Source organism: Leucopleurus acutus (assembly GCF_964270905.1).
Source record: "Leucopleurus acutus genome assembly, chromosome: 8".
NCBI classification, from domain to species: Eukaryota; Metazoa; Chordata; class Mammalia; order Artiodactyla; family Delphinidae; genus Leucopleurus; species Leucopleurus acutus.
This window is the reverse complement of record NC_139151.1, coordinates 71,542,171-71,567,616: the sequence shown is the minus strand read 5'-3', so window position 1 is coordinate 71,567,616 and position 25,446 is coordinate 71,542,171. Positions and strand designations below refer to the sequence as shown.

Genomic DNA, 25,446 nt, shown 5'->3' with positions numbered 1-25,446 from the left:
CCCGCCTTAGGGCCCTCACACCGCCTGTTCCCTCTGCCCAGAGCCCCCTTCCCCGCATCCTCATGGCTCATTCCCTCGCCGTCTCACGAGGCCCACTCTGACCCTTCTAAAATCTCAGCCAGCGCCCCGCACTAACTGGATTTTCCTTCCTCTGCTTTCCCCCATTAGGCACGTACCATCTGTGAACACTAACTTTTCCACAGCTTTACGGAGGTATAACTTATATACAATATACATATACCTTTTATATACAACCTACACAGTAACATTCACCCATTCTAAGTATCCAGTTGGACGACGCTGGCACGTCACACCATCCAATTTTCTTATTTTCATCTCTGTTGTTTGTCTCTCTCCGCCCTTAGCATGTAAGGTCCATGAGGTGGCTGGATCTGAGGACCAGGACCGGCCCCGCCTTCTCGCTCAGCCATACCCCTCCCCACTAGTCGGGGAAGAGGGGCCCCTTCCCCAGGAACCAGGAGCACAGCTAAGCAAGAACACAGCTGCCCATCCTGTGTGTCTGCTTGTCTCAACCCATCCACCTACATGACGGGTACCACAAAGTTTACTCCCGCAGCCTCCTTAGGAAGCGACCCCTCCTCCGATGTCTACTTTCCCTCGCCTGCACGGGCAGTGCACACAAGCAGTGCGCACTGACTCACCGATACCACATCTGCCTCTACCCTGCGACGCGCACAATTGTTGATTTCAGACCCGTGTTTACACCAGCACTGGCCACACTTACAGCAGATGTGTGGCCACCCTGGGAAAAGGATAATCTCTATCCATGCATCTATGACTAACCTGGCCACAGATGCAGTCGCTAGTCATTCAGCTGTGCTCTCATCGGCTCCTTCCTCACAGAGGTTGTGTGTTACCTGGCAATGGGCAGTGACTGAGCGCAGATCCAGGTCTACACTGGCAGTGGGTACACCCATTGACAGCAGACTCCTGTCTACACAGGCAGCAGGCACAGTCACGTTCATCTCTTGTCAGTGGGCACAAAGACCTGCATCCCCACAGGCCGTGAACGTGGATGGGGAGAGTGGGCACAAGGGCACGAAGTTCCTTTCCGAGAGGGCCAGACATGGCCTCCCCTCCCAGCAGGCTGCCAGCTCAAGGCTCTCGTTGTGGACTTCAACAGCCCCAGTCCTGCCTGGGGGACAGAACTGGCGTGGGAATGTGGAATTCAAAACCCGCACGCGGGCCCTGGAGTGCGGAATCTGGAATCTGGGGCACATGGCAGGAGATGAGGCCACGTCTATTCCCAGCGCCTTGCGATCACTCAAGGTGAGGAGAGACTCGGGCTGTGTGACTCCCAGCGCAGCCCGCCCCCTCCCCACCCCACTCCCGGGCCTGGCCCAGCCAGCCCAGGCTTAAAAAAGCACCAGGAAATGTCACTCTCTTTTTGAGGCGGTGCGATGGGAGGAGAGGGCCCAGGCAGGTTAGCTGCCGGCCTATTCAAAGGCAGGGAACAGTGACAGAGCCTTCAAGTCCTGAAGCCCGTTTCCTACCCAGGCTGGATGGAATTCCAGCCCCTTCTCGCGGGCGGACGGAGCCCTGTCTAGTGCCAGCCCAGAGGCCCCAGCCTGCCCAACAGCCCAGCCAGGGTTCTGACTGGGGCTGCGTGACTCCTGTGTCTGCCCAAGTCAGGACGGGGCCTGTGGCCTGAGCAGGCTCAGGGACTCAGGGGCTGTGGCTGGACCAGGTACCGTTCACTGTGCTGGGCCGCTGTGCTAGGCTGGCTCAGGGTGGCAGCTCTGGGCCCCGGCCACTGACTGCCGAATGTTTGGCCTGGGTGATGCCTGCTGCCTGCTCCCACTGTGCTGCCATTTCCCCATCTGCAAAGCGAGAGGTGGCTCAGACACCCTCCAGCTCCTCTTCTAGGGTCCCTGTGTTACCCTCAAGAACATCTCGAACCTACCAGAGACATAGCCTGGATGAGAGACCAGTGAGGGTGGATTCCTCCTGAGGGAAGGAAGCTCCAACGCCATCCGGCCAGCCTTGGACGCAGCTTTCAATCATTCATTCATGCATTCAATCATCAAACATTCACTGCATGCCTATCATACACCAGGCTCCACTTTTCACAGCCACCTCTGGAAATCACAGCTTTAAATAAAGTTCCCAGTACAGAGCTAGGCATATAGTAGGAATTCAGTAGTGAGGGTAAAGACACCTACTGTGTGCTACATCCTGACCTGGACTCATCCTTAGCACTCTCACACACCCTGTCTCATTGACTCCTGCACCACCTCTGGGGTCTTTACTGCGGTTACCATCCAAATGCCACAAAGGAGGAAACTGCGGCTCGCAGAGGTTTAGGAAGTTCCCCGTGCTTACACATCTGGGAGGTGATGGAGTTAGAAATCGAAACCCAGCTTTGTGTGACTCCAGAACACACGCTCTTAACCACTCTCCTGGCCCCTCAACAAACGCTGATTGAATGAATGCCTGAGTGAATGAATGAAACTTTGTGTTGGTGCAATTTTGGGTTCATGAGTGTCCGAGGCCATCAGTGTGCATCAGTGTGGGGAGCGTGCGTGTGCAGATGTTTGTGTGTTTGCATGCAGAGCTGTTTTATGGATAGACTCTCCCTCCATTGTTGTCTTGGTCTTGTGTGTACTGGAGCTATACTTAGCTGCAGCTGTGACTGTAATGAGCCGTTAGCAGCGCACCAGGCACTCTCATCAGGACCTGGTTTCCCAGGGAGATCGCCGGGGGCCAGTGTGTGTGTGTGTGTGTGTGTGTGTGTGTGTGTGTGTGTGTCCGCGCGCGCATACGCGCGTGCATGGTGGATGGGGGTGGGGTGCAGCCCGCTGCTGGGGAACACTAGAGCCGGGCTTGGGGAGGGGGCCTGGAGTGCTCAGCACTGTGCCTTGTGCAAAGGGAGAGCCTTAGCTCCGGCTGGAAGAGTCTGCTCCCAGCTAGCTCCCAGCTAAGCCACTAGGCCCTGCCAAGCTCAACTCTTGGCCCCCTGTGTCTGTGGGCCCTTGACTGGCCCTCGCTAGGCAATTAGAACGAAAGTCTTGGAGCTCACGTCTAGAGTTTGGGAATTGATGCAAAAAGGCAGTTGGGTGATCGTGGACCTCAGTATACCTGAGCAAGGGCCGTCCAGGGCCTCAGGAGGGGCCCCTCCTCAGCCAGGGGGCTGAGCACGTCCTGCCAGGGCCATCGGGGGGCTTGCTCGCCAAGGCTGGGGACCTGAGGAGGAACAGTGGCCTCCCCACCCCGGAACAGACTGAAATCACAGCTATGCTCAGTGCGGCCTGGGGTTCAGAGGCCAATCCCCCACTCACTGCCTGCCCTCCAGTGGCCGCAGGTAGTCTGGAAAACTCCTCCCTGTCACATGGCTCTGCCTGTAACTTCTCTCCAGCCTGTCCTGGGTCTGCTCCATCAGAGCCTCTCACCTTTGAGATTGAGCCAGTCCCTCAGGTCAGTCCCTGCCCCCAGCTCTCAGCTCCCTCACTCCACAAACCATCCTCCCATCCAGCAAACCCACACATGGGCTGGGTGGTTCCATCCTGCCTTCCACCCTGAAGTCCTCAGCTTCCAAACCCTGTCCTCTAGGATGTTTTCATTTAGTGACAGGTAGGACTTCCCCTCCTGCCTTGACGCCAAGAGACTAGAAATTTATCCATCTACCCTCACATCCATCCATTTGTTCACCCATCCGCCAAGCTACCCACCCAGCTGGGTACCCCTTCATACATCCTTCCTCCCATCCATTCATCCGTATCCACCCACGCACCCATCATTTTATCCATTCTTTCATCCACTTGTCCATCACCCATCTGTCCATCCAACTACCTCATTCTTGACCATGGAACCTAGCACTGCTCTAGCTTACCTTCTTACTTTCCCCAAGAAGACCTGGCCATGTTTCCCTTCCTCAATAAAACAGGGATAATATCTAATCCTTCTACTTCACAGGGCTGTTGTGAGGTACATTGTTTTAGCAAAGATTTATTGATTCCATATTATGTAACAGGCACTATCATTTCTTAAGGTGGTCCTTGTCCTCTAGGAAGCTGCAGCTGGGTTGGGGAGACATGTCACCCCAATAGGGTAGCGGGGTCAAGGGCAGGAAAAGTCCTCTGGGAGAGCAGGCTGTTCAGGAGGGGAATCGGGAAAGGCTCCAGAGGGGAAGCCTGTTCCAAGCTGCCCTTGAAGGACGGATTCATCTTAGCCATGCAGAGGTGGAAGAAAGGGCATTCTTGGTGGAGCGAACGGAATAAGCCGAGGCAGGAGGCAGGGGACCCAGGGCACATCCTGGGGGAACGGCTGGTGTGCCTGGAGGCCAGGGCTGGGCAGTCTGCAAAGACAGGATGGGTGGGATCTCCTAGGCTAGCACAGCAGGGTCTGCGTAGAGCCATGAAAGCGGAAAGACGCGTCACGTCAGTACAAACCACAGTGATTTCTTACTCCGAGGCGTTTACTCAGATCCCCAGACTGCCCATCAGGGAAAAAATATCTTCTCGGTGACCCCCAGGCCTCGGGAGACACGATTCCTGCCGCCTAGAAGGGAAGCCAGCAGCTGGCATTTCTGATCTTTGTGTCACTAAATATATCATTGGTGACAGCGGCTCGTGCCCCTGACGTTATGGGGCTACCAGACGAGGCTTCCACGGCCTGCCTCCCTGTCTCTGTGGCTCAGCCAGGACCTCCTTATACCAGCTCCCCTGGGGAATCTGAACCCAGGGCCAGGTTTGATGTGCCCCAGGCAGTCAGCTCCAACACCTGCTAAGCGCCTCCCACGTGCTAGGCTCTGTGCTGGGGGCTCTGCCCCTCTGGGACTCTTCCCCATTTCACAGGAGGAAATGGCTCAGCCAGATGCCACCTGCCCGAGCCCACCCTGAGGCAGGGGACACCAGAACCCTGGCCTGGCCATGGCCAAGGCCTGTGCTCTCGCCTCTACCCTGTCCCCTCCTCACGTTCCCCCTGCCCTTGGGATCTGGTCTCCTCCCACATACAACCTTGTTCTGAACCATATTTTCTCTCTCACAAACTACCCTTCTGCCTCTGGTCTGAGTGGATTCTCCCAGCATCCCTGAGAAGCAGGTGATGCCCTTATGTACGCGTTGTAGATGAGGGTGCTAAGACCCAGAAGGACAAGGGCCATGCTCCAGGGGTGTGGGCTGGTCAGGGGCCAAGTTAGGAGCGTCCATGGCAACACGAGGAGAAACACACTGCCCCGGGGCTGGCCCTTAGCAGATGACAGCCACATGCGCTTCCAAGAGCCCTGCCCTCGGCCCAGGGCGCTGGCTGCCTCCAGGTGACCCAGCGGGTGACTGTGTTCCTCTCAGCTGCTCAGAGAGCCCCTGAGGTTGAACATAAAACATTAAGTGCTAAGATGGTGGCCCTGGCGGGAGGCTTGGTCTGACATACGTTCAGTCCTGCCCTGGTGACAAGGCCCAAGGGAGTCCCACTTCCCCGCTCTACCACCCGCACGGGCAGAGAAGGGCCCCGGGGAACCACCGAAGCCTCCACCCACCGTTACGGCGACCGTCTTCAGAGCCGTCAGGTCCCTGTTCTCAGAACCCCCCGGGCGGGTGAGGCCAGCGTCTGCAGAGCACCCTTTGCAGCCGAGGTGGCCGAGGCCTACGAGGTCACAGGGCTCACGGCCGGCGGAGCCAGGTTTGGACCCTGGCAGTCGGAGCCCCGCAGTCTGGCTCCAGGCTGGCCCGTCACCACCACACTAACCATGTCTCTCTGCGCACCCGGAGCGAGGGCTCTGCCACCGGAAAGTGCCGACAGGACCTTTGCCAGGAAGGGCCCCTCACCACTGGCCCCCTCCAGTCTCCCTCCAGCCCCACACCCCCTCAGAGAGCAGCTCACCCCAGCCTGGTGGCAGCCCTGTGTGGCCCCCGCGTCTCCCCCTGGGCACAGCTGGCCTTTAGGGAGAGGAGGACGGAGGCCCTGGATTGTGGTGAGGCAGGAGCCCTTCCCCGAGGCCCGGCTCCCTGGAGGTCCAGACTGTGCAGCCCCTGTGGCCATGAGAGGGGAGGGGACGGCAGTGCAGGCGTGAGCGCGGCTGAGAGCTGGGAGGGTACACACAGGCGGTGCCCACTGTCGGGGGCCCAAGGGGGCTGTGGGGAGCTCTGCTCTTTCTGACCTCCCGCTGTTGCCTGGCTCTCCGAGCCCCGCCCAGGACACTGGCTTCCCTCTGTGCTCGAGCCCCAGGCACACGCCCGCTCAGGACTTTTGTATGTCCTGCTCGCCCTGCTCCCCAGATGTCACATGTCTCCTTCCCTCTCCGCCTGCAAGTCTTTGCTGAGATGTCACCTGCTCAGGGAGGCTTTCCCTGCCACATGAGTTAAGTTGCCACCTCCGGCACTTCCTGTGTCTTCCCTCCACTTTATATCTCCAAAGCTGTCCTCACCATCTGACACAGGGTATAGTCCATGTATCCGTTTGTTTCTTTTTATTCTCCCTGCGTGAGAATGTAAGTTTCCTGAGGACAGGGATTTTTGACTGTTTCATTCTTTGCTCCACCGCCAGCTTCTAGAGCAGTGCCAGCAACCTCGTAAGTAGGTGCTCAATAAATATTTGTGGAACAAATGAATGAGTGCCGACAGCAGCCCCTGACAGGGGAACTACATAGACTGTCTTTATGTGGATAGTAGGGGTATAGGGAGAGCAGTCCCTTCCTGCACTGTGGATGGGGAAGGAAGGAAGTGGTGGGCGGGTGCATCACAGGCAGTGGGCCAGGGGCTCACAGGCAGGAGCCAAAGTAGAGCAGGAATAGGGTTGCCAGGCTGGCAGGGGAAGGGTCTGGGTTGAGCCAGGGCGGAAGGGGCATCCGAGGCCCTGCACAGGCTTGAGTGAGTCTCCTCTGGCTGCTGTGGCCCGGTCCGAAGCAGCATCAGAGCCTGGGCCCAGTGAGGCTGGCTCCTGAGGCCCCCTGAGCTCGGCTGTGTGGGGCTGCCCCAGCTACTATTAGCTTATCCCCACCCAGCCTGGCGTTGGCCTGGCGGGGCAGCCCAGCCTCGGAACGGCTACTGTCCAGTGGCGCCAACAGGAGCCCCAGGCCTTAGCCCCCAGGCTCCTGGGGTCTGCCTGGCCCCCGCTGCCACTGCTCGCTGTGCCTGAGCATCCCCTGTAAAGAGGAGACATTTCAGCGCCCTGAGCCGTGATGCATGGCTCTTGTCCACCAGCCCCACCACACGGGCACACTTGTCAGCATCTCAGGTCCCCGGGCTTGGCTCCCGATCAGAGCCTGATGTCAATGGCCCTCCCTCCTCCTCCCCCCGCAGGTGGAAGTCCCATCATCCATCGCTCTCATTCCCCTGACACCTGGTGAGGGAGGCCGAGTGGCCCAAGACAACAGATGGGGTGACTGAGCCCTCTGAAGCGGGCTATGACCCGCCCATGACACACAGCAGACTCGTGGCAGGACCAAGAGAGAATCAGGCCTGCCTTCCAGGATGACCACTGAAATCTGGTCCCTGGGAGACAGAGTCTGGAGGAAGTGGCCCCCGGGGCCAAGGAGGTGAGGGGATCCCTAGAGAGGTATTTGAAGGGAGAGTCAGTGGCTGCAAAAAAGGAAGCAGGTGGTGAACAGGTGAGGGCTTGGCCCTTCTAAAGCCAAGCGCTGTTAAAAAGACGATAATGGAACCCACGATAATTAAGCACTTACGGTTCGGGTTCTGGGCTAAGTGCTTAACACATTCAATCCTCCCAACTTCCCTGTGAGTCAGGTGCTATTAATATCCCTCTCTTGAGGCACAGACAGGTTAGGGAACTTGTCCAAGGTCACACAGCTGGGAAGTGGAAGTGGGGCCTCCTGGCTCGAGAGGCCATACATACTCTTAGGAGATAATGGGGCTCCAGGGCATGTTGCCAACATCAGGTAGCCAGGAAGTGGGGACCGGCCCTGAAGCTCATGCACTTTCTACTGAGCACATGACTGAGGCTTTAAGCAGGGGGATTTGGGACAAAAAGCATCCTAGGCCTTCGAGGGGAAGAGTCTGTATTGAAAACCACTAACTAATGCCTAGAACTTCCCACAAACACAGCTGACAGAGGAAAGGGAACAATGATAGGGGAAAGGGGAGGGAAGGAGGTGGACGGAGAAGGAGTTGGGGAGGGAGAGGGAGAGGGAGGAAAAGAACCTGGCTGGCCTTCAGGAGAAACAGAGTCCCAAGGGAAGTCAGACGTGGGCATTAGGCTGGACCAAGTGTACCTGGGAACTCGGTGTCCCTGCAACGTCACCATCCTAAGAGCTGTGCGTCCTGGTTTTCGGAAATAGTTTCTCAGCCTCTGAGCTCTGGTTGTGGGTAGTGGTTGGGTCGATGCAGAGTGAAGCAGGAGTTTGGAGAGATGGAAGGGCCAGGACGTGAAGAGCCTCCTCTGGCCCTGGGCGGTGACAGCAGCAAGTGGGACACTGCCCTGACTGCGGTTTGCCCCCCACGTCCTGATGAGAGCACTACAGCTCTCCTATCACTGCCTCAGCCTCTGCCTCTCCATCACTGCTCCAGGCTTGGGGGGATGGAGGAATTGTGTTCCCAGGTGAGGCAAAGAAGGGAAGGACAGCCAGGAACAGGCTCAAAGGCGTCATGCCGATGTCTGACCTAGGTCTTGAACTCTGGCCTCCTTATCCATTCTCTCAGTGATTACGTATTCAGCATCCGCTATGTGCCAGGCCCTGTTCTAGGTGCCAAGCACAGAACAACGGATAAAAGAGACAAAAGTCCCTGCCCTCTTGGAGCTTATATTCTAGTGAGGGAAAGAGACAATAAACAAGGTAAATGAGTAGACTATGGTTCGATGGTGTTAAATGCCAAGGAGAAAACGGGAAAGCACAAAATGGGGGAAGGGAATGCAAGGGTGCAGTCCGAGAGGATGACATCAGAGTCCAGGCCTGAAGGAGGCGAGGGAGTAAATAGTGAGGGGAGAGGCTCCAGGTGGAAAGCAGGGCAAGAGGACAGGTCCTGAGGCAGAAGCAGAAGCACGGTGCCGGCGGAAAACCAAGGAGGCCAGATGAGCTGAGCAGGAGAGCAGCAGGAGAGCGGGGGGGGGGGTGGGGTGCGGGCAGCTCGTGCGGAGCCTTATAACCCTCGCAGGGACCGGGGCTTCTCCCCCCGTGAGACCAGAGGTCAGAACGAGCAGAGCCCAGCAGTGGCCAGATCTGATGAGTGTTTTACCAGGAGGGCCCTGGCTACCCTGTGCAGAAGGCGTGGGCAAGGGCAGAAGCAGGGGGGACGGTTCACAGTGATCCAGGGGAGAGAAGATGGCGGCTTCAGCCAGGAAGGTAGCAGTGGAGGTGATGTGGGTCCGGGAGACGACAGGATTTGCTGATGCGTGAGAAAAAGAGCGGAATCAAGGACGGTGTCGAGGTTTTTGGTCTGAGCACCCAGATGGATGCGGCTGTCATTTACTGAGCTGGGGCATCACCCCCCCAGGCACATCGCCCTGATGTCAATGTCTTGGGCGTGAGGAAAGATCAATGTCTTGACCCGAGAAGCTCTGTCAGCCCGCACGCGCCCATCCAGGCCTGTGTCCTGATACTTCCCCTCCACTGGGAACCGTTTCCTGCCTCAGCATTTCTCAGAATCTGATGTGCGTATGATTCATCTGGGGATCTTGTTAAAATGCAGATTCTGAATCAGTAGGTCTGGGGGTGGGGGCCCGGGGCCTGAAACTCTTCATTTCTAACAAGTGCCCAGGTGACGGGGATGCTGTTGGTCAGAGGACCACACTGAGTAGCAAGAGCCCCCACGTCCCAGACCCCACGGCAGGGCCTCGCCCTCTGAGTAGCAGCTTCTCCGGGGAGTGGAGTAAGCATCCTGACCACCTCCTCCCAGATCTAAGAGTCAAATTCTCCAGGGACAGAGCCCAGGAGCCTGACCTTTTGAAGCATCCGAGGTAAACTGAGAGTCACCCGTGGGTGGGAGTCCTCCAGCAAACACCCCTGCAGCCCCCATAGCAACTATTACAAACACCCCTACCCCAGCCCCGGCCCATCCAGCACAGCAACAGCTCACTGTCCCCCTCTCTGCAGCGCCCCTACACCAGTGGAGCTGGACCCCGCACTCTGCTCCAGCCCCTACTGCCTGGCATAGCCTCTCGTCTCTGAGCGCGCCTTTCTGCAGCTCCCGGAGGGCAGCCAGCCAAGAGAAGGGCCTGGAGAAGAGGGCGGCAGGTGCCACCCCCGGGCCTAAGCAAGCACACTGGAAAGAGGTGGCGCCCCCGGGGCTGTGCCACGAGAGGGCTGGGTGAGTCTACGTGCCTGATGGCTCACAGGGGCCCCGCGTCCGCGGCGACCCCTGGCAGGACGGGCTTCCTATGCCTTAAATGAAGGAATGAGAGCAGGCCTGAACGAATGTCGGAAGAAGCTTCTGAGACCCCCATCCCTGGGCTCCTGCCCGCTTGGTACCGGGAGAGCTCGCATGTGCCCTGGAGAGGATGTGGAAGGAGAAATAGGGGAGGCCTAACCTGGCTCCCACAGCGCCTCCGGGAAGCTGCAGCCTGGAATTCTTAAACTCCTGGAGTGTCAGACTGGAGAAGGGACTTGGTGGTCATTTAGAAGGTCCTCTGTCTTTCACAGGGAGAGAAACTGCAGCCTGAAGGGGCGATGGAACTTGCCTACGGAAGCCTGGTTGGCTTAATGGCCTGGGTACAGATCTTGCTCTGGTGTAGTTGCCTGATACCTACGACTGGGGTCTTGTCTGTGGCCTCATCTCTCCATGTCCCTGGGTGGGTGCTAAGCCTGAGGGCCCCCAGAGCTGACCCACTGACCTCCAGCTGGAATCATGCAAGCCTGGCGACTTCCTGTCCAACCCAGACCCCTGACTCCCAGAGGAGGTCAGTGAGGGCAGGAGCAGCCAGGCTAAGCCTTAGGGACCTCGGGGGATGGGCTTCCATGTTCAGCAAAAACTAGAAAGGACACTGAGAGAGGGAATGGATGAGCCAAAAGCTAGAGGCTGGAATGAGGGCTGAAGATGAGGAGGCCAGCCGGGAGCCTGACAGAAGGGAGCAGCGGGACGCACGGCCGGCTTCCAGAGCAGAAGGCCTTGAATGCCGAGCTGAGGAGCCAGCATGCTCACCATACGTCACCTCTTGCCTGTTAACTTCTGAGCCTCCCGAGCCCCCTGCTGTTTGCCTGCACGGCTGGTGGGGGCAGTAGAGGCCCCTTCCGAAAACCCTCTTCTTGGGGGCTCCCAGAGCACCCTCTTACCCCACCAGGCTGGACCCTCACCTGCCATGGTTCAGGGGCTAGAACTCTCTGAGCAGGATTTCCAGACAGGTTTTTGGGAAAGAGTGTTTGGTGAGGGAGGACGGGACCCAGAAGGAAAGCCGAGTCGGAGCCACAGTAAGCCACACACCCCAGCATCCCTGCAACAGTGACAGGAGGCAGTACTGACCAGTGGTTATGGACAGAGCTCCGGGGTCAGGCAGACCCACAGTTGAATGCCGCTCCACCACTCGTGAGCTAAGTGACCTTGGAAACGTTACTTCACCTCTCTGAGCCTCAGCAGCCTCATCTGTGGCACTGGCGTGATAATAACGATACAGTTCCATGGGAGTGTGTATGAGAATTAAATGAGTACTGTGACTCAAGAAAGGAAGGGGCTTCTGGAAAATCCTGCTTGGGGGATGATAACAGGATTTGGACCAAGTCTGGGTTGAATGGCTGAGGGAGGTCTTGACCAGCTGTACTGGGCTCTGGGAGGGGAGTGGGGAAGGGAGGTGGGAGGGCAGGTACCTGCAGATTCTCCCTCACTCAAGGGAGGAAATCGGAGGTGTAAGTAAGGAGAACAGTGTGCCCAGGTAGGATTTGATATTCTTTTAAAACTGAGAGCCCAAAGAAATGCAAACGGCCAGGTCCTGGGCCAAGAGGCTTGGGGTGTGAGTTCAAGCCTCGCTGATGGGCTGTGTGGTCTTAGGCAAGTGTCTTCCCCGCTCTGAGCCTCTTCCTCCTCCACCGGATGAGGGCAGTGGCTAGAGGTGGCCTGGGAGTACCCAACAGTCCCGTGCATGTGAAAGGTGGTCCCTCCCACACAAGTGGTTCCCCTGAACTAGGATCAGGCATCTAACTGTCCCTGGAGCCTCTCAGGCCCCCCTTTCCCTGGAGCCTGCACCCAGGGATGGGACGCTCAGGCCAGGGGTGTGGCCAGGCTGGCCCGGGGGCTGATGGGAGACAGCGGCTTGACCTTTTGGTCCAGAGCAAATACACTGGTCATGAGACTGCTCAGAATAGCCATATAACTATATTCAGCCGCCCTGGGAGGCCCCGAGATCCCTGGTCCAGGCAGTGGGCCCTGGAAAGAGCCCCCACCAGCCCCCCTCCCCCACCTCTGAGGAAACACGCCTCCCTCTGTGGGAGGCTCAAGCCAATCTCCTCCAAAGCTCTGGCAGATGTCAGAACGCCCAGAGTTAGGGAGCACAGATTCCTGCCCCCAGAGAACCAGGCTCCAGACACTCCCTGAGGTGTCATAAGGTGGATGGGGTTCCCAGCCACAGAGCCAGGAGTTAGAGACATGGGTTTCTGAACCAGTCCCCAAGTAGCGTGTTCACGTGTGACCTTGGATAAAGCACTCCTCATCCAGTTGAGGTGGATGGGCCTCGACCTCCTCGTGTGTCATAATAATACCTCCTATTATACTGAGTATGTAAGAAGCTTAGACTCCGGAGTGGGAGACAAACTGGAATCAAGCAAGGCTGCTAACGAACATGTTATTACAAACTAGATCACTTCTCTGGAGGGAAGGACTCTGGTTCTGGACCCAGCCTGTGGGGTCCAGGAAGGCATTGCCAGGGAACTGATGTTTGAGGTGGGATGTCAAGGATAAAGAGGGGCAAACCAGGAGGAAAGAGTGCTCCAGAGGGCACAGCCTATGCAAAGGCCCTGAGGCAGGGAGACCCGGCATGTGCAAGAAGCTGAAATGAGGCCAGGATGACTGGAGCTCAGTGAGTGATGGAGAGAGCCAGGCCAGAGGAGCCTAGAGAGGCAGGCAGGGCCTGAGGGCTACATTATGGGCCGGGGAAGCACCAAAGGGTTTTAAGCAGGCAAGGAGGTGAGCTGACAGATCTGTGAATTGAAGAGCCCTCTGTGGTTGCCAAGTGGAGGATGAAATGGAAGGGCCAGGGGCTGGAGCTGGGAGAGCGGTCAGGAAGCTGCAGGAGAGGTGGGCCTGAGGGACACAGTGGTGGCTGGAACCAGGACAGTGGACATGGAGACAGAGGGCAAAGGATGGAGTCTAGAGAGAGTCATGAAGTAAAGGATAATCCAACCAAAAGGAGTAATAGCAGCAGCCAACGTTTATTGGCCTCGTACTGCATGCCAGGCCCTGCGGCTTGCGGCGCTGCGCCAAGATGCAGGCAACTCAGTTACTCTTGCCATCAACCCTCTGGAACACGTTCTATCATTATGCCCATTTTAGAGGCAAAGAGGCTGAAAGATTCTGACTAGAAGACACTTGGTTTGTGATTTTCATTACTGGGAGGGGAGCTGGTGGGGGGCAGGAGTACCATTCAGAGACACGAGGACACCTGTGAAAGCATCGTGGGAAGGAGAAAAACACTGTGGTGGGGAGCACTTGGGGTGGCAGGAGGGGAACACACCCAGCCCTTCTCCACTGCTCATGGGTCTCCTTCACGTGTTACCATGACTCAAAGTGGGGTCCTGACCTGGGGGAGTGGGCTCTGAGGTGGGGGACAAGATGCTTAGGAAGTTCCTGATAGCGTCTCTGTCCCCATTCCCTCTGTACGCCAAGCCAGGCCAAGAGCCCAGTGTCAGATGGGACCCAAGGGACACCCAGAAGCCTCTGGCTGGGCTCTGCATCCCAGCTTCCAGGTGAGATTCCTTCCCAGGGATTTGAGGAGGGAGAGGACTACATCAGGTCCCAAAAAGGTGAGGACAAGGCAGAGAGACGGAGACCTGGCATCAGAGGAGAGCTGAGCAATGGGGTAGTGGAGGAGGGGCTTCCCAAGCGTGCGGCCATTGCCTCTTCTTTGTCATTAGAAAGTCAAGGGACTTTGGGGGACAGATATCAACACACACACACACACACACACACACACACACACACAAGATACTCTCTGGCCTGCAGCGCAGGGACTGCCATTGGTGGTGTGTGACCTGACACAACAATGTTCCTGATGACAACATGAAAATCATAGATAAAAGCCAAGAGCCTCAGACCCGTGCTGGTGCCCGGGGAAGACAGGAGGGCAGGTTTCAAGCCGGGGCTGCCCCAGCACAGCCCTGCCTGCTCCCGTATCTCCACAGCTTTGCGTGCTAGCACTGCCGTTCCCTGCCATCGCCTGGCTAATTCCCACTTGCCCCTCAAAGCTGGTCCCAGTGTTACCTCCCCTGGGGGTAGTTCTCCCTCGCATAGTCCCAGGAAGCCCCTTCAAGCCCTTACCGCAAAGCGTCATCGTCATCCTTTGCTTCTGTGTCTGGGACAGCACCCCTCACCCCAGAAGACAAGCTGGGCTATCCTGTCCCCGCTCACCTCCTCACCCCTTACCCCCTTGGGCTGGGGGCCCAGGAAACCCGAGGAGACAGGGGCCAGGGAACCCGCGGCTCCAGCTAGTACAGTCACTCCCGAAGCGCTCAGATGGGACCTTCCACCCCAGCCAAGTAGCCCCTATCTCCCAGGGCCACCGCTAAGGCCTGCAGAGGGGTGGCCTCACTGCCTGGCCTGTGCACCAACAACTGACCTGAGCTAGAGCAGTATTTCCACTGAGGATGGGGAATGGGGTGCAAAACCGCTCACTAAGGCAGCTCAGGAGTCCCAGGAGATGGAGGCAGCAGGCAGGAGGCTGGTCTGGAGTTTCGTCTTCCTCAAGGCACACACACCCAGGCGATGCAGGGCCTTCTCACATTCGAGCACACACAGCCACACTGACACCAGGTTCTCACACACAGCTTCCGTCTCACACACCCCTCACTACACACGGTCTCTGTCACACATTGGGCCCTCACCCCACACAGCCTCACACACAGATGGGCTCGTGCACACAGCCTCACATGCAAGGCCTCACAGTGTCACGCCTGCCACACACAGAAATACACTCACCTCAAGTCTCTTACACACCCCAAGAATCTCCCTCTCTCCCTCTCACACAAACACACACACAGCATCTCTCTTACACATACAGTCTCTCTCTCTCATATACGCACTCTCTCCCACGCAGTCTCATTCTCACACACGAAGTCCATCTCTCAAAACACACAGAATCTGTCTCCCTCACATTCACACAGAATTTCTCTGATACAGAGACTCACAGAATCTCTCTCACATAGTCTCAACACACACACACAAACACACACACACACACTCCCAGAGTCTCACTCATACGGTCTTTCTCACACGCATGAAGAACCTCTCACACCCACACAGAATCTCTCTTACACAGATTCTCACACATACAGCTTTTCTTTCATGCACATCTACAGTGTCACACACAGGATTCTGGTCTCGAATCCAGAATAAACATTAAAATCCCCACCCACAAATCCGAGGCGGCTTGGGGCCCGCGTGGGGAGGGGTAAACAAAGGTGACAGCAGTGGCGGAGCAGCGATGGAGGGGGCAGGGCGGGCGGGCAGCCGGCTGGGCTCTGCGCAGATGCGCTGCAGAGAGGCAGCGCAATGCAGCTAGGCCAGCCGGGCGTGCAGCGGGAAGCCTGGGTTCTAATCCAGGCTCTGCCCTCAGTTCCTGCGTGCCCTTGGGCAGGCCCCAGTGTCCTCATCTGTCACCCAAGGGAGCTAGAACAGCCCTGTGTGCCTACGGGGGAAGGAAGGTGGCACAGATAGGCTGTGGGACGACACTTTCCAACCCACCTCCACCCCCCAACCTACTGCCCAGCTTCTCCCTCAGAATCTGCTCTTCAGTGGACACTGGAGAGAGCCAGGACTTTCCCGTAAGGTTTCGTACACCAACAAGGCCCCATTTATCCAACCCATTTATCTGCATGGGGTGACGGCCACCCCAAAGCAGAGGAACGGCCAGTGGGAGGAGATGGACAGGGCAGAGGGCTGGAACGTGCCCCACGTGACCCCTGCCTATCCTGAAGCTCAGGGGCACAGGCCAGAGCCCTAAAGCTGAGCCCAAGGAGAGGGGTGGGGGGACCCAGCCTCTTGCTGGGGAGCCCGAAAGCTGAGAGGACCCTATGGAAGTTGGGCCTACTCTGCTTCTGGGGCCAAAGGGGTGGTGGTCACGGTGAGATGCTGTCCGAGGTCAAGTGCAGGCTGAATGGGCAGCTGCTCTAACCCAGGCCTCTGCCCTGCATGCCCCCCCGCCCCACATGTGCCAGTTCAACCTCCCAGTCCCCTTCCTCCTGCCCCTCCCCACAGCTCAGCCATAGCCTCCAGTTACATAATCCCCTGGCTCTGGTGGCCTCTGTCAGGAGAGGGGAGGGGAGGGGAGACCCCCGAGCGTCTCAGTCCACTCTGGAGATGGCAGGGAGCTGGGGGCCAGCTCGGTGGAGGATGGGGTCCCAGGAGATTTGGGTTCCAATCCTGCTTGGCCTCTAACTCCCCAGGTGACCTTGGGCAGGGTCCTCAAAACAGGGGGTTTAACTCTCTCCCTATTACTGTGCTCCCCCAAACACACACACACGCACATCTGAGCTAAGATTTAATATATAAGACCTGCTGCCCCCTCCCTCAGATGCTAAAACATTGAGTGTTTTATCTCAGTAACACATCCACCAGGCCTGTGCCTACACACAGCCTTTCTCTGCCATGGACACTTCAGTGCCCACCCTCCAGTCCCGTTTGCCCACTGGAGTCAGCTGGGCAGACACTCCTGCCCCCTCCCCTGCCCGAACCTCCATCCCTGGGCTCCAGGGGGCAGGAGGCATGGGATGTGGAGCAGTGGAGGAGAGTGGGGCAGCAGAGGCAGTGTTTGGACTGGTAGGGGGTTGGTGGGTAGCTCACACATGGGGGAGAGGCTCTGCTTTAAATTCCCAGCTCTGACCCCTCCCCTCATGCCACAGCCTTGGTTCAGGCCTCTGAGAACAGAGCCCAGCAAAAGCAAGACGTGGCTTCCAGCGTAGATGGCTTCCAGCGTAGATGGCTTCCAGCGTAGATGGCTTCCAGCGCAGATGGCTTCCAGCGTAGATGATGGCTTCCAGCGTAGATGGCTTCCAGCGCAGATGGCTTCCAGCGTAGATGGCTTCCAGCGCAGATGGCTTCCAGCGTAGATGATGGCTTCCAGCGTAGATGGCTTCCAGCGTAGATGGCTTCCAGCGTAGATGGCTTCCAGCGCAGATGGCTTCCAGCGCAGATGGCTTCCAGCGCAGATGGCTTCCAGCGTAGATGGCTTCCAGCGCAGATGGCTTCCAGCGTAGATGGCTTCCAGCGCAGATGATGGCTTCCAGCGCAGATGGCTTCCAGCGCAGATGGCTTCCAGCGCAGATGGCTTCCAGCGTAGATGGCTTCCAGCGTAGATGGCTTCCAGCGTAGATGGCTTCCAGCGTAGATGATGGCTTCCAGCGTAGATGGCTTCCAGCGTAGATGGCTTCCAGCGTAGATGATGGCTTTCAGCGTAGATGGCTTCCAGCGTAGATGGCTTCCAGCGTAGATGATGGCTTCCAGCGTAGATGGCTTCCAGCGTAGATGGCTTCCAGCGTAGATGATGGCTTCCAGCGTAGATGGCTTCCAGCGTAGATGGCTTCCAGCGTAGATGATGGCTTCCAGCGTAGATGGCTTCCAGCGTAGATGGCTTCCAGCGTAGATGGCTTCCAGCGTAGATGATGGCTTCCAGCGTAGATGGCTTCCAGCGTAGATGGCTTCCAGCGTAGATGATGGCTTTCAGCGTAGATGGCTTCCAGCGTAGATGGCTTCCAGCGTAGATGATGGCTTCCAGCGTAGATGGCTTCCAGCGTAGATGGCTTCCAGCGTAGATGGCTGCTACTGGTGTCTCCCTTTGGGGCTCAGTTAAAGCAGCAAGGACCCTTAGAATTTACCAGACCCCCTCTCCCATTTTATAGTTGAGGAAAGTGGTCAGAGAGGCCATCTGAGGGGCCAAGGTCGGCAGCAGGGTGCCCTTTCTCCCTGGCAACAAGCTGCTGTCACTAAAGGGGAGTGGCTGATGAAGACACACCCACCTCTCACAAAACTTGTCCTCGCAGATCCCCCCGTAGACCCCTTCTCTGCCCCGGCAGGTCCGAGAGGAAGCAGAGGCAGAAGCCCAGTGGCCCCCGCAAGCACCCTCTCCTTTTGACAAGGCAGAAGGACAGGCTCTGTTCCCAGGAGCAGGTCTCAGAAGGATCACAGCCCCCTCCCCAACTAGCTACCAATTAACTAGCCATAAACGTTCCCCCTCGGCCATCTCCCCATGGCCTGACGCTGCTCCCTGGGGAGGGGTGGTCTCTCTCAGGCAGCAGACCAGGTCTCAAGCCCTCTTCTGTGGGCCCTGGCTGGTTCCAGGTGGCCCTTAGCTGGGAGAGAGGAAGGGCTCTAGCTTCCCTCCCCACACCAAAATCTAAAGGACAGTTCACATTTTCACCCTGTACACCTGCAGAGACGCAAATATGCACACACAGGCACTCCTGCACACTCAAACATACACACATGCTCACTCATTCCCACTACATACCTTACCCACCCAAATATACACCACCACACTTACATAAATATACACACACAATCTACTCATACACACAAACACACCCATTCATACTCACCCATACACATTAAATTTGTAATACAGACACAGACTTTACATATGTACAAAGCTAGTCACCCTTCAGGAGAGTCACTCTGTCGCTTACACGCGCGCACAAACACCCCCCTTTCACTTCTGACTCCCTAGGCACCAGTTTTCGAATCCACCCCTGCCCTCCGGAGGCAGAGGACCTTGACTTCCCCGCCCCGCTCTTCAGATGGGTAAGTTGTCACTTACCCGCGCGTAGCGGGATGAGTAGGGGTCCTCGAAGAGCGCCCAGATGCGCGGCTGCCAGCGGCGCCAGAAGCCGCCGGGCCGGCCGTCCGGGGAGTCGCTGAGTGCCAGGCGCTTGGTCATCTCCAACTCGTCCTCGCCGTCGCCTGAGTCGCCGGGGCCGTCGGCGTCCGCGTCGTCGGCGCTATTGTCCAGGGGCGCGCCGCCGAAGCTGTCCAGCGCCTCCTCGGCGTCGCGGTGCTGGCGGTACGTCATCCAGCAGCAGGGCTCCACGTCGGTCTCGTCGATGCCCCAGAAGGCCAGCTCCTCCTCGTAGAGTGGCCCGCACACGTCGGCAGGGCAGTGCAGTTTGCCAGTGCGGTAGTAGTTCAGGATGTGCGCGAAGACGCCCGGGTGGCGGTCGAAAAAGAACTCGTCGGCGCGCGGGTCATAATCGAAGTGGCTGTGGGCGTCGGGCTCTGCCAGCCAGGCGAGCCGCGTGCCGGGCAGCGTGCGCAGCGTCGAGCGGTACGTCTGGTGGCGCGTGCCGCCCACGTTGATCACGATGCGCTCGCTTTCGTCCCCTTGGCCCATCGCGGCGCCTCCTTAGGCATGGCGCGGCCCAGCGACACCCATGGGAGCGGCCGCCAGGGGGAGTTGGCGCCGGGGAGGGGGGCGCGCGACCTCCTCCCCCCTCCCCCCAGCCGTCGGGGGGACAGAGGACCTCGGCTCTGGCTACCCCCAGAGCGACTCAAGCCCCTCAGGGCGCTTTCTGTCGGGTGCTGGTCCAAGGGCGTGTGCGCGGGATCCCCAGGGTCTCTAGGCGCCAGATGTGGGAGGGAGCTGGTCCGGCTGCGGAGGAGGCAGAGGAGGAAAGAAGGGAGGGAGAGAGGGAGGAGGAAGGGAGGAAGGGGGCGGCGGCGCTCAGCGGCGAGCCCCAGGAGGAGGGAAAAGAGGGTGGGGGGGCCGGGCTCCCGTCCCCATCTCAGCGGGAAAATGGAGAAATCGACACAAAGCTTTTGGGGGGAAGGTCAGCTGCTTCCAGGGCCGGTCAAAGACCAGCCCCTGGAAGGGGGAGGGGAGGGGAGGAGAAGGAATCTGGAAATTCGCGCTCTGCTGTGAGGTGGTCGCCGCAGCGCGCTCTCGGCGTGGGGGAGATGGATGCCCGCTGCCTTCCTCCCTGCGTGGACCGGCTGCGCAGGGCGGACTCCGGCCCCCTCCCTCTCCTTGCCTGGCTGCCTGCTCCCCGCCGGCGGCGGGCGCGCCCGCCCGCCCGCCCTCCTCGCTCCTTCTCCCCGCCTCTCGGAGGAGATGGCGGGCCCCCTGGGCAGGGGCACCAGGGTTGCTGCTCCTGCGGAGCGCTGCGCTCGGTGCGCTCCGGCTGGACCTGGGGCTCTCCGAGGGGCTGCGCTCCGACTCGACTCCGGCGGCGGTGCTGAAGGGACAGCTCCGGGACTGTTGCGGAGCTCCGCGGAGCCGGGAAAGGGTTCTCCGGGCTGGGCTCCGTCTGCGGGGCCGGCGGGCACTGACTCCGGTGCCTCTGCGCCCTGCTTGTGGCAGGCTGTTGGCTGTGCCGGCCGAGGCGAGGGGGCCGCGGCGGTCGGACCGGGGAGGCGGGGGTGGCGGGTCCGGGCGCGGCGAGGCAAGGCTGGTGAGGCCGGGGAGGCGAGGCGCGGAGCGGCCGCCGCCGCCGCGACGCCGCTGCTGCCGGGGCTGCTGCTCGGCTAGCTGGCTCGCTTGCTCGCTCGCGCGGTCCGCGTCCAGCCCGCCGCTCTCCGGACACTGGCACACGGCGCGCGCAGCCGCACTCGCCCCCGGAGGGAGGTGCCGCGCTGGGTCCTAAAAAGCCCTGATTCCGCGCCCCCCTCCCAGCCCCGCGCGGAGCCCGGCCTCCCTCAACCCCGGCGCTGGGGGCGCCAGCCCGGCACCGATCCTGCGCCTCCGGGGGACCCGCCGACGCTCCGCCCCCGGGGAGCGCCACTCAGTGGGCGGGGGCTCCGGGAGACGTCTCAACCCGCGCCCCAGGGTCAGACCGAGGTGAGAAGGGCGTCGGTACCCGCCCCTGTCTTTCCAAACTAGGGACTGTCTGATTCCCTAGTGAAACAAGACGGCCCTGACCGCTATCAGAGAAACCTCGACCCGCACCAGTATTGACCGCTCCAAGCAGCTGTTCAATACTGACCCTTGCAGGGAACCTGGAGCCCCCATGACGCTTCCCTAGGTACCCTCTTGCATGGATTCCAAAATAACACACCCCGCGCTCCCCTATACACAGCACACACCTGTTGTCCTCTAAGCCCTCTACTAAAAACCCAATAATCTTGGACCCCTATTAACCCCTTTCGACCCTTTTCTGACCCTGGGCCCTTCTTAACTCCAGGCTGACTCTAGTCTCCCATGAGTGTCACACGCTCTGCCATCCTGATGGCAGCTACTGATCCTCCCACACTAGCCCAGGATCCTTAGGTGAGGATCCCTTGTGAAAAGGGCATTCTGTCCTTAGAGGTCAGAAGAAGCAACTGCCTCTAGTGGTCGTGAACGTTGACAGCCCCCCTTTCTCCGTAGGGCTTCAGCTGCCCTGGATGGGAAGCTGACGCTGTGTCTGGGGGCTGGATAGGAGCAGACCCCTGCTGTGATTCCTGGCTTCGCAGTTGATCCTGGGGTGGGAGTTGCAGTTTGGGCCTCCGAGGCTTCCTGGACCACGTTTGCTGGCGGTGCCTCAGTTTACTCAATCGAGCAATCACTCCTTCACTCCTTACTTGTTCCAGGCTCTGTCCCAGGCACAGGGGCACAAGAGACCCTGCCCTCCAGGGGCTCCGGGCAGTCAGGGAAGTGGGCAGGTGGGTCTGGGCAAGGCTGGGGAGGTCAGGCCCAGCTCCAGGGGTGGCCGCACTTGGAAAGAGACTTATTGATCCAGCCCAGCCCAATCGAACACAAGGCTGCCTGGGCAAAGGGCTATTTAATTAAGAAGACGTGAGGCTCTTATTTACCTGTCGGCACTTGCTAATTGCGCAGACAGCTGTCCCTCGACACTGACCCACAGACCTGGTTGTGGGCCTGGGGACGAAGCTGTGCAGCAGACATCTCTCTCCTCACTTGGCCCAGCGAAATCTGTGTGTGCTGGGGCAAAGGTTTGGAGGAATGGAGAGGTTTGGAGAGGGGCGAGGGGCAGAGCAAGAGCTGAGGGGTGGGAGAAGGACAAGGGGAAGGACAGAGAGGCAGAGTTATGGCAGAAACAGGGGCAGAGATGGGCAGAGGCAAAGAGAGAGCTGGAGTCTGGGGCCAGGATGGTACCTCCTCACTCCAGAGATTGATCTGTGTTCTTCTTATAAATGGGGGCTTCTTCCCCTTCAATACAATTATTTCAGAGTAATACAGGGATGAGAGTGCATTTCAGTGTCCCTCTCACCCTGACCATTGTGAGCCCTGTCCCCTACCCATGAGGAAGCCAGACCCAGTGCAGCTGCTTGGCTCAAATTCAGATTCCCAGGACACAGTTCTCTCAGAAAGTTCTGCCCCAATCCAAGGAGGTGATAAAACAGAGAAATGGAGTCCCCTCACACACACACACACACACACACACACACACACACACTCTCACACACACACACACACACACACACCCCTGGGAGAAATCAAGATGGGGAGAGACACGACAGAGGCCTCGCCAAACCTTCCCTTCCTTCCAGCCAGTTGTCTAGTCCCTCTTCTCCCCAGGAAGCCCTCTGCGATTCTGCCAACCATAGGGGCCCAGGGTTCCACCTCTTCCCTCTCCTGCAGGACCACATGGATCAGAGTACAGCTCCCTAACCTTCACTATAGCTTATTTCATTTCCCTGTAAAAAAGGACTATCAGGTCCTCCAAGCCTCCTGCTTGCTTGCTTCCTCCACGGTGCCCAGCGTACACTAGCTCCTCATTAAGGGCTGGATGATTTGAGAAAGGCCAGGAGAGAGGCTAGGATCCTAGCATCCTAGTGTCAGAGGCCATAGGAGTCTGGAGCCCTCAACCCAGGCTGAGTCAAAGGGAGACTTACCCAGGGTTTCTCGGGGAGTCAGTGCAGGGCCCACTCAGGCCACTACCCCATGGTGAGCCATAACGGGGAACTGAAGCATGCCCCAGATGGTGGGGAGAAGCAGAGGGAGAGGCAGAGAGAGGCCGAGGGCTCCTAGAAGGGGTAAAGCTGGGTTATTAGGGGCCCTGGTCAGGCCTGGCCCTGAAGGGCTAGTCAAAGAGGCAGGCCAGGGTTGGAGGGAGGGGGAGCGTGCAAGTGTATCTATCGCACCTAAAATCCCCTACGAGGCAAGCAGAGAAGGCTCAGAGAGAGGAGCCTTCCAGGTGGGAGAGGGTAGCTGCCCATGAGGTGCTCCACGCTGTCCCACTTTAGGATTCTCACCTTCATCCTTGATGACACCCCAGGCCTCAAAGGCTCTCCCCCTTCTCTATCCTAAGCAGGGACACAAAAGTCCCTTCTCTCACTTCCCCTTCACACTGTAAGAAGGCTGGCATTTGCAGAAAGCCTAGAAAAATCAAGAGGGTAACATAGAAAAAAAAAGGGAAAAAGCCCCAAAGAAATGGGGTAGGGAGGGAGAATCGCTGAACTGAGCCTAGCTTCTCACCAGCAACCACTAACCGCAGACCCTCAGCCCAGCTGAGGGCCTCACCCCTTTCCACTCGTGAGCAATCCCCCTTATTCACAGCCGTGTGCCCCCTCCCTGGCAGAGGAAAGCTGTGGCCCCGTGCCAGAGGCTCTTTGGGGTCACTGGCTGTTGAGGGGCGGGGAGCAGCGCAGGGTGCAGGGAACTACCAGTGGGGTGGTGTTATTCAGTGGTCAAGAGCAAAACCTCTGGAACCGAGGTACCTGTATTCAAATCCTAGCTCCACCATTGACAACCTATGACCTTGGGCAAGTTATTCCATTTCTCTATACGTCAGTTTCTTTATTGATGGATATGCAAAATCATAAGCCCTATATCATAACACTTCAGCTCTGTAATTTCTCTTGTTCAGGCTGGAGGAGGGGGCTGATGAGAGGGGCTGGAGGACGAGCTGGGGCTGGGTATAGACAAGAAAAAGGTGAAGGGAGTCCTGAAGCCAAGTTTGGCCTATGTTCTCACACCTGGCATTTGCAGGCCTTAGATCTGGTCCTGCTAGGCTCTGGAACTGGCTTAAGTCCAAGCCCCAGGCCTTGGTCCAGGTTGGCCCATGCCATATGCTCTCTCCCAGGCCCAGAGCCTTCACATTCCTGGTGGGTTGGGGTGCCATCTTGTGGCCACATCTGGAAACTAACCTAACCGGGGCACAGAGCCGGCTTTGGAGCGATGATAAACAGTGCAAGCGGCAGGCTATCTTTTCCACAGATCAGAGCTCCTCTCTCCAATGGACAAGGGAGGGTGAAATTAGAAGTGCCATAGCGGGAAACTGGTGACTGTGGCTGTCAGATCTATAGCTTGAGCACTGACCCTGGTACCTAAGCTGGGAATGGGGTGTACAGTTGTTCCTTTTGTTCCTTCCTGTGACCCCTGGGCAAATGGATCCCAGATCTCTTAGGCCAGGGGAAGTCTAGAAAGGGGCCAAGGTAAAGAATACTCCGGGCAAGTGCAGAGTTCGTCAATCTCTGCACATTTTGGACCAGAGAATCCTTTGCTGTGGGGCTGTCCTGTGCACTGTAGGATGTTTAGCCGCATCCCTGGCCTCTGCCCACTAGATGTCAGTAGCACCCCTTCCCCATTCGTGACAATCAAAAGGTCTATGGACACTGCCAAAGGTCCCTTGGGGAGTAAAATGTCCTCCGGTTGAGAGATTTGGGTACAAATCTCATTTTGCTGTTTACTGGCTGTGTAAACTCGTCACTTTCCCTCTGTAAGCTTCTGTTCCCTCATCTACGTAAAGGGAATAATATTTTGTGAGGATTCAATGAGATAGTGTCTCTCATTTAACTTCCTCTCCTTCCCTCTTCCCCCCTCCCTCGGACTGCCCATCACCCCCAAACCCTCTGTGACCAGCCTTTACCCCATGTCTCCCTCATGGGCTCCTGCCATTCCCAGCAGCATTGGTCCCTCAGAGTGGCAGTATGGCCCCAGGGGCAGAGTGTCAGCCCTCCCTGGGCTTGACTTTGGGGAAAATGGGCCTCAACACCTCGCCTCTCACTGCTGGCTGTAGGAGCTGGGTGGGGAGCAGGGAACGATGATGGTTGTGGTGAGGGATGCAGAAGGATGGTCAGGCATGCATGTGTGTAAGAAAGACAGGTGGGTGTGGGCACTACTGCGAGTGTCCCTGGCAGGACCAGGTAGGGGCGGCTGAGTTCTCCCGGAAGCAGCTGGAGATGTGTGGCTGCCCCAAGCGTCTTCCTCCCTCTGCGACTCCTTTATAGGAGCCTTGTGTGGTCTCCTGTGTGTGCTCCTGGTGGGCCCTCGTGCCTGAGTCAGCCTGTAGGTGAGCCTGGTTGGCAGTGTGCAGGGCTGGGTCCAGGTTCTATGAGGCCTGAAGTTTAGACATTTGGGGGAGGGGTCATATTAAAAAAAAAAAAAGAACAGAAAGTTGGGTACAAAAGTGAATATTTATTTAGGCTTTGAAATCAGGAACAAATGTAAATTTTAGAAAGCTGACTAAAA

The 25,446-nt window shown here is 58.0% G+C and overlaps 1 protein-coding gene across 1 annotated transcript in view; it reads right to left on the bottom strand.

Annotated features, from left to right (window-relative positions):
• KCNC1 (potassium voltage-gated channel subfamily C member 1) overlaps window positions 1-19,428 on the bottom strand; it is a gene marked incomplete at both ends in the record, with an annotated part of 43,005 nt that extends 23,577 nt beyond the window's left edge. The window contains one exon of the mRNA XM_082844357.1: window positions 18,859-19,428. Within this exon, the coding sequence (XP_082700483.1) occupies window positions 18,859-19,428 (570 nt within the window). The remainder of the gene's footprint in view (window positions 1-18,858) is intronic.
• Window positions 19,429-25,446: the final 6,018 nt, after the last annotated feature.